The 14,938-nt window shown below is 38.7% G+C and overlaps 1 gene segment (V, D, J or C); it reads right to left on the bottom strand.

The window, feature by feature from the left end:
- Positions 1 to 505: 505 nt before the first annotated feature.
- On the bottom strand, positions 506 to 6,400 carry LOC129833958 (immunoglobulin heavy variable 3-30-3-like). The segment is given in 3 exon segments: positions 506 to 595; positions 6,003 to 6,253; positions 6,358 to 6,400. Coding segments are annotated over 3 exon segments (384 nt in total).
- Between the last annotated feature and the right edge of the window lie 8,538 nt (positions 6,401 to 14,938).

Consider the following 14,938-nt stretch of genomic DNA (forward strand, 5'->3'; position numbering starts at 1 on the left):
AATGCTTTACTTACTGTGTATGGATATCACCATGACAACTAAACTCCAGACAGTCATCAGTTCCGTCTAAACTTGTTCCAACTTGTTCCATATATACTTGTTCCAACTAAACTTGTTCCATCTAAACTTGTTTCATCTATACTTAACATTATTGACCTTCATTGACCTTACATATTGTACTAATTCTGTTTGCTGAAATTTGGCATTTGGTTTCATTCAGATAAACTTACCAAATTGAAAGACATGAAGTAAATGGTTTTAGCTGCTAGAGATTGACAATTAATTTGACTGCATATATTATTGGATGGCTGTAAAGATATTTATGTATTTATCTTACAAATGACAGGTGACAGGTGTGTTTTATGCTTTTCAAATAATGATGGTTATAATTTAGAGTAGCATGTGTTTACTCTCTCCTAGCGTTGGTGGGGCCGTGGGATTGATGTTGACAGAGACTGGAGCTTAGAATTGTTTCACAGACTCTCACAGTAAGAGAAGTGCTGGATCAGTTTTTGTACGGTGCTGCAGCCTCTTGTGTCACTGTGTCTCTGGCACAATAATAAACAGCAGAGTCTTCAGTGTTCAGATTGTTCATCTGGAGATACACCTGCTGCTTGCTGTTGTCTCTGGAGATGGTGAACTGACCCTGAACAGACTGAGAGTAGTAAGTGCTGCCACCATCACTGATAGTTGCAACCCACTCCAGTCCTTTCCCAGAAGCCTGTCTGATCCAAGCATTCCAATAGTTGCCACCAAACCCAGAATATGTACAGGTCAATTTGTGGGAATCTCCAGGCTTTTTAACCACTGATTCAGACTCAGTCAGTGTCTGACCCTGAACACCTTTGGAAATGCATTTACAAAAAATCCATCAATCTTTCTAGCAGTTTATTTTTAAACACATGAAAATGATGGTACGTTCATTTTAGTTGACATATAATATTGTCACTTACTTTTTACAGACACCACCATAAGTACTAAAGTCCAGACAGTCCTCATGGTTCAGTATTAGTTAGTACCAGACTGGCTGTAATATCAGTCCAAGCTGCCTACAATGAGAAGCCCAGAATTTAGTGTCTGATTATAAAGGGATGAAGGGTAAGGATACTTTGCATAGACCGCCCTCTAGAGGTTTAAATACAGACTGAGTGGGAGAGATCTGCTCTATTCCTTGATTCTCTCTCCTCCCTGTTCTTTATTCTGCTCTCTGTAGTTCAGAATTTTCATATGGGATGTTCACACTAGATATGTTTTGTATTTTATGCAATGCTGAACAGCACAACAACAAGAATATTTCCTTATGTGGGACAGTACCATTAGTATTGAATTGGATGTATGTCTTAGTCACCAATTCCAGAACAAATTCAAGAATGCTTACAGTATTATATAGAGCCATTATCATATATTGCTCGAATGAAAAGAAAACCTGGTTTGAAAAAACAGATAAAGCAACACCTGCCTGCACAACGCCTCATCCCTATTTGACCTAAATATTTTGTGTGTATGTACTGATATGTAGGCTATGTGTGCCTTTTTTAAATGTGTGTAGTTCTGTCCATGAGCTGTTCGTGTTTATTCATGTTCTGTACTATGTCATGTTTCATGTTTTGTGTGGACCCTAGGAAGAGCAGCTGTTGCTTTCGCAACACTTAATGGGGATCCTAATAAAATACAAAAAATACTGCTCATCCCTTCTTGGGAATCTATTGTGGAGTTCAGACCTGGGCAGAAAAGAGTTGTATGTTGTAGTTTATTTGAAAATACCAACATTTAAAAACCTCAAGGTAGTCAAATATAGTTTGTATAGAGTTATATTTCGAGTTTCAACTAAAGATAAGTATTTTCTAAGGGTTCTAAGATGACGTATGGAATTGTTTTAAGATGGTTGTACCATGGATCATTTAGCTATTTGTTTTAGAATTGTAGGACCCCTTTAGGTATCTACTGTAGCCCATAGAAATGCATTGAATAACACATCCATTAATGGCAAAAAAGGCAGTAAAAAAATGTATCATAAGGAATGAGGTTTTGAAGTGTCTGTCCTATATCTAGGAGATATAAGAAAGCTCAGAAAATGTATATGTTTTTGGACACATATTGAACCCATTTTATTGTGTAGGCACAAAACTACCTCCATACTTCTATTCATTTTTTAAACCGGTAGTGGTTACCTTCAGACGAGTCACGTGACACTTTTGGGGGTCACAGAGCAAAACAGAGAACAGCATTGTGTTCATGTGATTCTCCCCTTTTCACAGTGGGGTAACATTAGTTTGTATTCCAAACAGTTCGGATGCTACCAACAGAAGATGTCACATCTATGGTACCAGTTGCTTACCTTTAGACAAGTCCCGGGGGGTCAACTTGATCATATTAGTTAGCCAAATCGTTCGGACGCAACGTTTTCACGAAAATAACTATTTTCGGGTTGTCTCATGTTCTGACAAACACCGCTTTAGCTCGGCCAGCTTCCACCGCAGATGCAGAAGGCCATCATAGGCGGGTGTGGTGAATTGAGATGCAGCCCATGCAAAAAGACAGGTCTAGCTTAAACTGACGGATTTCAATGGGGATTTTTTTATTATGTTACTTAGATTGACGCACCGGTGAGGGACATGGAATCAACATTAGAGTAGACCACCTTTGCAGCTTCAAGATGACTAACACATATATTCATAAGGAATGAGACATAAGGTAATACAGTAACACGACATCAAGTTATTATACATGTGTGGTAACTTTTAGATTTCTTACAATAGCAACATTCTTGTTACACACGACTTTGCATAATTTTTTTAGATAAAGATGCTCAAAACATAATAGCTAATGAAGTGCATGAAATGGACTTCTGCATTCATGTACAGTGCCTTCGGAAAGTATTCAGACCCCTTGACTTTTTCCACATTTTGTTACGTTACAGCTTATTCTTAAATTGATTAAACCGTTTTTTCCCCCTCATCAATCTACACACAATACCCCATAATGACAAAGCAAAAACAGGTTTATAAAAATGTTTGCTAATTTATGAAAATAAGACATTTACTCAGTACTTTGTGGAAGCACCTTTGGCAGCGATTACAGACTCCAGTCTTATTGGGTATGACGCTACAAGCTTGGCACACCTGTATTTGGGGAGTTTCTCTGATTCTTCTCTGCAGATCCTCTCAAAGTCTGTCAGGTTGGATAGGGAGCGTTGCTGCACAGCAATTTTCAGGTCTCTCCAGAGATTTTCGATTGGGTTCAAGTCCGGGCTCTGGCTGGGCCACTGAAGGACATTCAGAGACTTGTCCCAAAGCCACTCCTTCAGTGTGTTGGTTGTGTGCTTAGGGTCATTGTTCGTTTGGAAGGTGAGCTCTTGCTCCAGTCTAAGGTCCTGAGTGCTCTGGAGCAGGTTTTCATCAAGGATCTCTCTGTACTTTGCGTCGTTCATCTTTGCCTCCATCCTGACTAGTCTCCCAGTCCCTGCCTCTGAAAAACATCCCCACAGCATAATGCTGCCACCACCATGCTTCACCGTAGGGATGGTGCCAGGTTTCCTCCAGACGTGACACTTGACATTCAGGCCAAAGATTTCAATCTTGGTTTCATAAGACCAGAGAATCTTGTTTCTCATGGTCTGAGAGTCTTTAGGTGCCTTGTGGCAAACTCCAAGTGGGCTGTCATGTGCCTTTTACGGAGAAGTGGCTTCCGTCTGGCCACTCTACCATAAAGGCCTGATTGTTGGATTGCTGCAGAGATCGTTGTCCTTCTGGAAGGTTCTCCCATCTCCACAGAGGAACTAGAGCTTTGTCAGAGTGACCATCGGGTTCTTGGTCACACCCTGGTCTCCCCCGATTGCTCAATTTTGCCAGGCGGCCAGCTCAGGGAAGAGTCTTGGTGGTTCCAAACTTCTTCCATTTAAGAATGATGGAGGCCACTGTGTTCTTGGAGAGCTTCAATGCTGCAGAAATATTTTTGTACTCTTCTCCAGATCTGTGCCTCGACACAATCCTGTCACGGAGCTCTACGGACAATTTCTTCGACCTCATGGCTTGGTTTTGCTCTGACTTGCACTGTCAGCTGTGGGACCTTATATAGACAGTTGTGTGTCTTTCCAAATCATGTCCAATCAATTGAATTTACAGCAGCTGGACTCCAATAAAGTTGTAGAAACATCTCAAAGATGATGAATAGAACCAGGATGCACCTGAGCTCAATTTTGAGTCTCATAGCAAAGGGTCTGAATACTTGTGTAAATAAGGTATTTCTGTTTGTTTTTTTAATACATTTGCAATATTTTCTAAAAACCTGTTTTTGCTTTGTCATTATGGGGTGTTGTGTATAGATTGATGAGGAATCTAACAAAATGTGGAAAAAGGGAAGGGGTATGAATACTTTCCAAATGCACTGTACACCTACTGCTTGCTGTTGTCTCTGGAGATGGTGAACCGGCCCTGAACTGACTGGGGGTAGTAGAACAACTACCACTGCTATTATAGGAAACCCACTCCAGTCCTTTTCCAGGAGCCTGTCTGATCCAAGCTGCATCAATATTTCCACCATACCCATCATATGTACAGGTCAGTTGTTTTTTGTCCAGGCTTTTTGACCACTGTTCCAGACTCAGTCAGTGTCTGACCATGAACCCCTGTGGAAATGAAATACTTTAGAAACTTTAGAGTGGAAACATTCCTACACATAAACAGTGACATCTTTAAACATGTTGATAGACACCGTTGTAGCAGATGATTTTGAAAGAATTCATGAAAATGATAAGACACTCATTCTAGTGGACAGAATACTGTCACTTACTTATTACAGACATCACCATGAGAACTAAACTCCAGACAGTCCACATTGTTAATGAGAAGGCCAGGTCTGAGTGTCTGATTTTTAATGGATGAAGGGGAAGGAGGCTTTGCATAGACAGCCCTCTATAGGCTTAAATAGGAACTGAGAGGGGAGAAATCTGCTCCATACCCTGACTCCCTTTCCTCCCTGTCCTTCATTCGGCTCTCTGTTTTTCATACTGTATGTTTTATATTTTTTATACAGTATAACGCTGAACAGCACATAAACAAGCATATTTCCCTATATAGGACAACATAATTATTTTCTCTACTGCTTATCCCCTTTCAATAATCTAACTTCTGGAGTTTCCCAAAGATCTATACATGGTCCATTACTCTTTCGTTTTAGTTTATTTCTGTTTTACGCGATTATAATTATGTTCAGATAAAGATGATTAAATTGTAATAGCTAGTATGAACTGAATTGTATAAGTGTGTTTTTCACTGTTTGTAATGTGTGTGGATGATTTTATGCGGATAACATTGATATCAGCGTACAACTTGTTTTCCCACTACAGTTCAGTGGTTCTGCTCGTGTCAAAAGCCCTGTTTATACCTGACGTTCCTTTGTCTTGATCTTTTCCACATTCTGATTGTTCCCACATTGTAGCAGTTGCGCGTACACATGGTAGTAAAATGTGTCTCTTATCCGTCCACTGTGTCTGCATTGTGACCAGATATCCTGGTCCCTTCCTGTATGCAAATTATTTGACACATATTCTTTCAAAATAATATTTATTTATTTTAAGACAACTATTGATCTCATAAGTCAATTGTGCCACCTGTCAATGATTTTAAGGTGGGCAGGATAATAAGTATTTAAATGGTTTCACTGTCCAGATCCGTCTACACAAGCTATCCAGACAGAATGCTTGTCTGACTACCTCTGGAGGTGGTCAGGAAAATCTGATCACTCAGATCACAATGAGTCTTTCAATTGTCTACACCTGTCTAAGAATGTAGGCACAATCAGAATGTGGACAATATCAGGACAAAGGATACATGTCAGAACCAGGTATTAACAGGGCTATAGAGAGTGTTTCTAAAAGACAGACACACCTCATTGCCTCATATTGAGATCAGTGATGATCTGTTTTTGTACTGACGCTGCAGCCTCCTGTCTCAATGTGTCTCTGGCACAAGAATGAACAGCAGAGGCTTCAGACTTCTCACCTCTAAGTACAGCTGGTTTTTGGAGTTGTCTTTGGTGATGGTGAACTGGCCCTGGAGAGACTGGGCATAATAAGCTGTGGTTCCAGTATTAATGTATCCAATCCACTCTAGACCTTTCCCTGTTTTTTGAAGGATCCAGTGCATGTTGTAGCTACCCATGGAGAAACCAGACACAGTACAGGACAGTGTTACTGACTCTCCAGGTTTCTTCACAACTGGCTTAGAGGAGGTGAGTGACTGCCCCTGAACAGCTGAAAAACAGACAGAGAGTTTAGATGACTGTCACCCACCAGCCAATTAGCACAGCTCCACTCTTCTCTCCCACACTGGACAGAAATAACTCCAGTTAACTCACCTGAGATGAGAGCCAGGAGGAAAACACATTCTAGAACTCTCATTGTGGGTAAATCCTAAGGTTCTCGAAACAAAGGAGGAGACTGGGAGTGGCAGTTGTGACTGAGGGAGATGGTCTGTGGAGTTCAGTTATTATAGCAGACTATTGTAATGGGAGGAGACGTTGGCTCTTGGAACACGGAACATTTGCATCTTCATGGCGTTAAATGGCTGTTCCTTTAGAATTGTTGGTCTATATAATACATATCTTGCCAGTTATGAAATGTATTGGACTTGGTGAAGACTCATGGTGTAGACCCTGCTGTTTGTTATTGTGCCAATGTATCAGTCAGAACATTTGACATTTTGTTTTATAGAACTTGATTTGAACAAATACAGGCCTACTGTTTTTATGTCTCTACTGGTGGTAAATAAATGCCTTATTGTTGTGTTGTGCTTGATTCATCACATACATATAGGGTTTTTGTACTGGTCTGCTGCTGGTTTGAATCACTGTGGCCACCGAGCACAATAATACACAGCTGTGTCTTCAGTCTGCAGATTCTGTCCTTTTAAAAACACTGTGTTGCTGGAAGTGTCTCTTGTGACACTGAACCTGTCTTTTAGGGAACTTTGAGATCTTGAGCTTCCATCATGGTAGATGGTCCAAATCCATTCAAGTGCTTTTCCTACAGGCTGTCGGATCCAGCCTATTCCATAGACGTTGCTGCTATCAGTCAGAGAATAACCAGAGACCTTACAGGTGATGCTCAAAGACTCCCCAGGCTTTACACCCAATGAGCTTGGTTGGGTGAGCTCAAGACCGCAGTGCACACCTGGCAATGGAAGAATTAGAATGAAAACAATCTATGGATTTACAGAGTAATCAGAAAAGTAATTTGACAGTGTAAGCTATCGATACAGAATCACAAATAACTTTTTCAGTTTCAAAAACTAAAATTGAAAGAGACTTACATGATGCAGCTGTCAACAGCAGCAGCAGAGATGCAGGGAACATGGTTTGTGTTGAAGCTGAATTGGTGGGAGCTGGATTGTTAACCCTGACTGTGTGAAAGAGAAACAGCCACTCCACTTTATATAGATAGAGAAAAGGGGTGTAACTTTGCATAGACCTGAGAAAGCTACTAGTATTAGAAGAGTGTACATAAATAACTTGTTTTGAAATAAATACATTGATTGACTGTTATAAGCTGAACCAACCTGCATTATTAATTGTGAAACAGGGGTGTAACTTTGCATAGACCTTAGAGATTTAGGTATATTTTAACAATTACATTTACTTTTGATACTTGATTTTAGACTTTTATTCAAGTAGTACTTTACTGGATGACTTTCACTTTTACTTTAGTTATTTTTTATTAAGGTATCTTTACCTTTACTCAAGTATGACAATTGAGTACTTTTTCCACCACTGTATATAACTATATAGTATCAAATACTAAAGTCTGATTGACTGTTATAAACTGAAACAAACTGCATTATGATCTGTTAAATTGAATACACATTTGAGTGAAATGTTGATTGTCTCTTTATTTACAGCTTGTTATTATAACACAATAATTATTGTTTTCAATGTTTTTGCGAATTGAACAGAATGCATTAAAAACTTCTTATGGCTGCAATCCCGTTAACGGGATGATATGACAGCAGCCAGTGAAAGTGCAGGGCGCCAAATTAAAACAACAGAAATCTCATAATTAAAATTCATACATACATACATGTATTTTATACCATTTTAAAGGTAATCTTGTTGTTAATGCCACCAAAGTGTCTGATTTCAAATAGGCTTTCAGCGAAAGCACCACAAACGATTATGTTAGGTCACCACCAAGTCACAGAAAAATTCTGCCATTTTTCCAGCCAAAGATAGCAGTCACAAAAAGCACAAAGATAAAATTAATCACTAACCTTTGATGATATTCATCAGATGACACTCATAGGACTTCATGTTACACAATATATGTATGTTTTGTTTGATAAAGTTCATATTTATATCAAAACATCAGAGTTTACATTGGCGCCTTACTTTCACTAGTTCCAAAAACATCCAGTGATTTTGCATAGCCACATCGATTCAACAGAAATACTCATCATAAATGGAGATGATAATACAAGTTATACACATGGAATTATAGATATACATCTCCTTAATAACTTCTCTAGGATACGGGACAGCAAATTCACTATTGGATAAATAGCGTGCCCAATTTCAACTTCCTTCTACTCATTCCCAGAATATAAGATATGCATATTATTAGTAGATTTGGATAGAAAACACTCTGAAGTTTCTAAAACAGTTTGAATCATATCTGTAAGTATAACAGAACTTATGTAGCAGGGAAAACCCAGAGGACTAACCATTATTATTATATTTTTTTTAAGTCACTGTCTGTTCAATGAGATTTCATTGGAATACTGGATTTCTAATCACCCTGTTTTCAGTTCCTACTGCTTCCACTGGATGTCACCACTCTTTGGAAATAGGTTGAGGTTATTCCTTTGTGCAATGAAGAAGTAAGACCACCTGGACAGTGTAACGGCATGTGTACTGTTTGAGAGTTGCTCAAGACTAGAAAAGAAGCGTTAGTTTGTTGATCTCCTGTATTGAAAACAGATAGACCCGTCTTCAATTTTATCGATTATTAACGTTTACAAATACCTGAAGTTGTATTACAAAAGTAGTTTGAAATGTTTTGGCAAAGTTTAGAGGTAATTTTTGAGATATTTTGTAGTGACTTTGCGCAAATTGGAAGCTGTTTTTTTCTGGATCAACCGCGCCAAATAAATGGACAATTTGGATATATATGGACGGAATTAATCGAACAGAAGGACCATTTGTGATGTTTATGGGACATATTGGAGTGCCAACAAAAGAATCTCGCCAAAGGTAAGGCATGATTTATATTTTATTTCTGCGTTTTGTGTCGTGCCTGCAGTGTTGAAATATGCTACACTCTCTTTGTTTACTGTTGTGCTATCATCAGATAATAGCATCTTATGCTTTCGCCGAAAAGCCTTTTTGAAATCTGACAGGGTGGCTGGATTCACAACGAGTGTAGCTTTAATTTGGTATCTTACATGTGTGATTTAATGAAAGTTTGATTTTACATAATTTTTTTTAATTTGGCGCTCTACATTTTCCCTGGCTATTGGCCAAGTGGGACGCTACCGTCCCACATATCCCAGAGAGGTTTAATTAATGCAACCGCTGTGTCAGATTTCAAAAAAACTTTACGAAAAAAGCAAACCATGCAATAATCTGAGACGGCGCTCAGAAATATAATAAAATTAGCCGCCATATTGGAGTCAACATAAACCAGAAATTACATGATAAATATTCCCTTACCTTTGATGATCTTCATCAGAATGCACTCCCAGGAATCCCAGGTCCACAATAAATGCTTGATTTGTTCTATAATGTCCGTTATTTATGTCCAATTAGCTACTTTTGTTAGAGCGTTTGGTACACCTATCCAAACGCTGGTGCTGGTCGAGCATTTCTTCGGACAAAAAATTTCCAAAAGTTATATTACAGGTCGAAGAAACATTTCAAACTAAGTACAGAATCAATCATTAGGATGTTTTTATCATAAATCTTCAATAAAGTTCCAACTGGAGAATTCCTTTGTGTCTTGAGGAGAAACGGCAAGTGGATATCATGTGAAATGCGCGTGGACAGGAAATGTCTCTCTGCCAGTAGCATGACTCATTCAGCTCTTATTCAGCCCCACAACACAGTAGATACCTCATTCAAGTTTCTATGGCTGGTTGTTGGGTGGAAGCCATAGGAAGTGCAAACAGATCCATATCCTACTGTTTTTTCAATAGGTGATGAGTTGAATATCGACCAGCCTCAGATATCCCACTTCCTGTTTGGATTTTTTCTCAGGTTTTTGGCCTGCCATATGAGTTATGTTATACTCATAGACATAATTCAAACAGTTTTAGAAACTTCAGAGTGTTTTCTATACAATACTAGTAATAATATGCATATATTAGCAACTATGACTGAGGAGCAGGCCGTTTACTCTGGGCACCTCTGTGCACCTTTCATCCAAGCTACTCAATACTGCCCCTGTAGCCACAAGAAGTTAATCATGTATACAATTATTTGTCAGTTTATAATAATATATATAATAATATATAATAATTGAATATAGGAACTTTTGTTGTCCATCATGGATATTATATTAACTTTTATTTAAATTTATATTATTGAGTTTTCTTCATAAATGTTATTTGATCCCAAAAAATGGCAGGTATATATTTTCATGTATTATTTTGAATATAATTGAGAATATGATCTATTTATGACAGTATGATATGTGTCGATCAGTGTGTGTAGTTCATGCTATGGAGTTACTGATAGAGTGGAGCACAGACTCGTCTTAACTTCTCTAGGGCAGGGGGCAGCATTTTCATGTTTGGATGAAAAGCATACCCAAATTCAACTGCCAGCTACTCATCCCCAGGAGATAAGATATGCATATTATTAGTAGAGTTGGATAGAAAACACTCTGAAGTTTCTAAAACTGTTTGAATCATGTCTGTGAGTATAACATAACTTATTTAGCAGGCGGAACCCCGAGGACAAACCATTCGGATATTCTTTTTTTTGAGGTCAGTCTCTTTTCAATGAATTTTCATTGGGAAACCAGATTTCTAAGCGATTTGCTTGCAGTTCCTACGGCTTCCACTGGATGTCAACAGTCCTGAGAAATTAAATTAAATTAAAGTCGATTTAACATCAATAAGGGATCATAGCTTTCACCTGGATTCACCTGGTCAGTCTATGTCATGGAAAGACCAGGTGTTCATATTGTTTTGTACACTCATTGTATAATTATTTGTTGTATATGATAATTTAATATATAAACTGTTGGTGTCCTTCAACGATCTATACTTGGCCCATTAGATATTTTATTTTTCTTTGATTTGCAATTTCAGTTGTATGACTTTTCTTCATATGTTTGATAAATAAAATGACAGGTATGTTTTTATATGTTTTATTATTTTAGATATAATTGAGAATATGATCTGTCTATGACAGTATCACATGTGTCTCCCAGTGTGTGTCATTGATGCCAATGAGGTTGCAGCAAGTCTCTTAGAGACTTTCATACTGAGATCAATGTTGACCAGTTTTTGTACGGTCCTGCAGCCTCCTGTGCCACTGTGTCTCAGTCACAATAATAAACAGCAGAGTCTTCAGGCTTCAGTCTGTTCATCTGGAGATACACCTGCTGCTTGCTATTGTATTTGGAGATGGTGAACTGACCCTGAATAAACCGGAAGTAGTAGATTTCAACACTATCATCTTATAATGGAAATCCATTCCTGTCCTTCCCAGGAGCCTGTCTGATCCAAGCCATCCAGTAGTTACTTAATGTAAACCCAGAGGCTGTACAGGTCGAGGGGGTAGCTGCATCCCAATATGGTGACTGCTGTATGGGCGAGTGGGTGCGTTGAATGGAAAGTAGTGGGCGTGTGAAAAGGAGAAGGTGTGTCGAAAGCAGTCTGTGTAGGTTAGACGGTTTTGATTGAGCTGTTTCTTTTCTTCCGTTTCTTACCATGCCACTACAATACACTGAGCTACTGTACCGCAAGAGGTTGGACTTCTGTTTTTAAGCCAGATGATCTGAGTCGTATTTCACAGTTCTTTTAACACAAATAATTGTACATTTTCAGTTTTAAAATTGACGATAGTTTATTTTTTATTGAAAGTATTGATGATGGGTGTATACTGTTGCTTAATGAGTTGTATGTGTGTGCTTACTGTGACTGTCACCCTTATATTGGCTACTAATTAGCTACTTCCCACGCCGTTGCCGGACAGTAGGAAATGTCAAGCGTGATCGAAGGGCACTGTGTCCCGATATTGTTGCCATGTTGTAGCTTTTCATGCCCTCCCAATTGAGTAGTAGACTGTATGTATGTATAAAGGTGACATCTAGATGGTTATAAATATTTGTTATTTATTGTGTAGGCTGCTATCCTACTTCAAATATAATGCCATGTAGCTACCGCTGGCAACACGACCTTGATAACCTGTAGGAAGCGCATTAATTCGGCAGGCACAACACTGGAGCATCGGTCGCTGGCTTACTATCGACTCATAGTGCAGTCCAATCAGCCACGCAAAACAGTCTTGAGTGGAAACAAATCTGCCCAATTAACTGATTCGCTTTCCATACACCCACTCATTTCGACACACCCACTCACCAATACTTCGGTCGCCACATTGAGCTGTAGCTACCCATACTTGCACAGGTCAGTTGGTGGGATTCTCCAGGCTTTTTAACCACTGGTCCAGACTCAGTCAATGTCTGACTCTGAACACCTGTGGAAACAAAGTATAATTTGATAAAATACCTTGACCCACAGGGTGAGAAGTTCACACAAAGATTAAATATAGAATTCAGAAATGGGGAACAGATTCATAAGACCTGAATAGTTTGTTAAAGGTTCAATGGAGCCGTTTTTATCTCAATATGATTATCTAATTTCTGGGTAGCAATAATGTGACTGTTTTCAATTTATATTGTAAATAATAGCTTCATAGCAAAGAGCAATTTCTCAAGCAAGAATTTTGCTAGGACTGTCTGGGAGTGGTTTGAGTGGGGAGGGGAAACAGAAAATGTGCTGTAATTGGCAACGGTTTGGACTGTCCTTTTTATTGGTCTATTAACTAATTTACTGCATATTGATGACACCATGGAAGGCCACAACTCCCATGGAAGGCCACAAGTTTCAGGCAGTGTTTAAAAAACAATCTTAAACTAAAATAGCATTATGATCATTTTCACAATTTCACAGTATTATTCCAACCTTATAGTGTGGAAATATATATATATACACAAGAAAATCATGTTTTTGACTTCACTGGGCCTTTAAATTCTTGTTCATGTGACAACAAGAAAGCTTGACCAGACTAGACAAAATATAGTTTGATTGTGTAGTTTGAGTGTCAGAGCTGGACAATTTTATTGTGTAGTGCTTTGTGATATTGTTGTTGTACTTTTTACAGTAATGAAACTCAGTATTATTCTAGTGTGACACAAAGAGAGGAAGTAGTACACCAGCTAGCCTTGTTGTTAGGTGGGTTTTTGTACAGCTGCTTCACCAGCTTCAGTCACTGTGTCTCTCGGGCACAATAATAAACAGCAGAGTCCTCTGATCTCAGACTCTTGGCCTCTAAGAACTGTGTGCTTGTGGAGACGTCCTCAGTCAGGGTGAACTGTCCTTTCAGGTAGTCTGAGTAGACTGGAGAATTGCTATTCATTCTCCCGATCCACTCCAGGGCTTTGCCTTGGTTCTGCCTCATCCAGTGTATCCAGAAGCCACTCATTGAGAAACCAGAGATTGTACAGGACAGTTTAACAGTGTCTCCAGGTCTTTTCACTTGAGGAGGAGACTGATCCAGCCTTATATCACAACAAACACCTGCAAAAAAAAATACTCAGTTGAAGATGTGGTATTTACACTGATTTCGAGTTTAACCACTCAGCCATTCTTAAGTCACCAATGTGTAATGTTTTACTTACTGTGTATGGACATCACCATGAGAACTAAACTGCAGATAATCATCTGTTCCATTGTTCAGTATTAGTTAATACAGGACTTGTTGTAATGTCAGTCCAAGCTGCCTATAATGAGAAGACCAGGGCTGACTGTCTGATTATAAAGGGATGAAGGGGAGGAGACTTTGCATCGACTGTCCTCTAGAGGCTTAAATAGAGACAGAGGGATACAGATGTAGGATCTACATTTGAGCCAGTTTTCTACAGCAGGAAAATAATCCTGCAGCAACAGGAAATGTGAATTATTATGTGGATTGTAATTAATGGACATTTTTTGTTGGTAGTGATCCATTTTTTGTTGGGGCAAATCAACTCTGACATGTTAAAGTGGAAATTAAAAACGTTAGAATACTCTCTAAACCTTTAATACACTACAGGCTGGCATGAAACTTATCAGCATTCTTCTCTCTCTTATTTTAAGATTTTTCATGTGGGATGTTCAGACTAGATATGTTTTTTTATTTTATACAATGCAGAACTGCACAGAACAAGAATATTTGCCTATGTGGGACCCTTTTTGGAAGTCTATTATATAATTCCTCAAGGGTCTATAATTGGTTCATTACTGTATTTAGTTTTAGTGTATTTCTGTTTGATGATCACATTAATATAATTCTGTCTGAAAAAAATGCTCAAAACATAACAGTTAATATGAAGTCTGAATTGCATAAAATGTACTTCTGTGTTAATGTAAATAGTGTGCTTTTCACTGTTTATAATGTGTGTGGATGTTTTATGTGGATAACGTTGATGTCAGTGGACAGTGTGTTTTCCACTACTGTTGAGTAGTGTGTTTGTTTAAAGAACAGAAGTGCCTCATTGCCTCTCATACTGGGATCAGTGTTGATCAGTTTTTGTACGGCGATGCAGGCTACTGTAGCTCTGGCACAATAATAAACAGCAGAGTCTTCAGTCTTCAGACTTTTCACCACTAGGTACAACTGTTTTTTGGAGCTGTCTTTGGTGATGGTGAACTGGCCCTGGAGGGACTGGGCAAATATA

This window comes from Salvelinus fontinalis, chromosome 34 (assembly GCF_029448725.1).
Source record: "Salvelinus fontinalis isolate EN_2023a chromosome 34, ASM2944872v1, whole genome shotgun sequence".
In the NCBI taxonomy this organism is placed as follows: Eukaryota; Metazoa; Chordata; class Actinopteri; order Salmoniformes; family Salmonidae; genus Salvelinus; species Salvelinus fontinalis.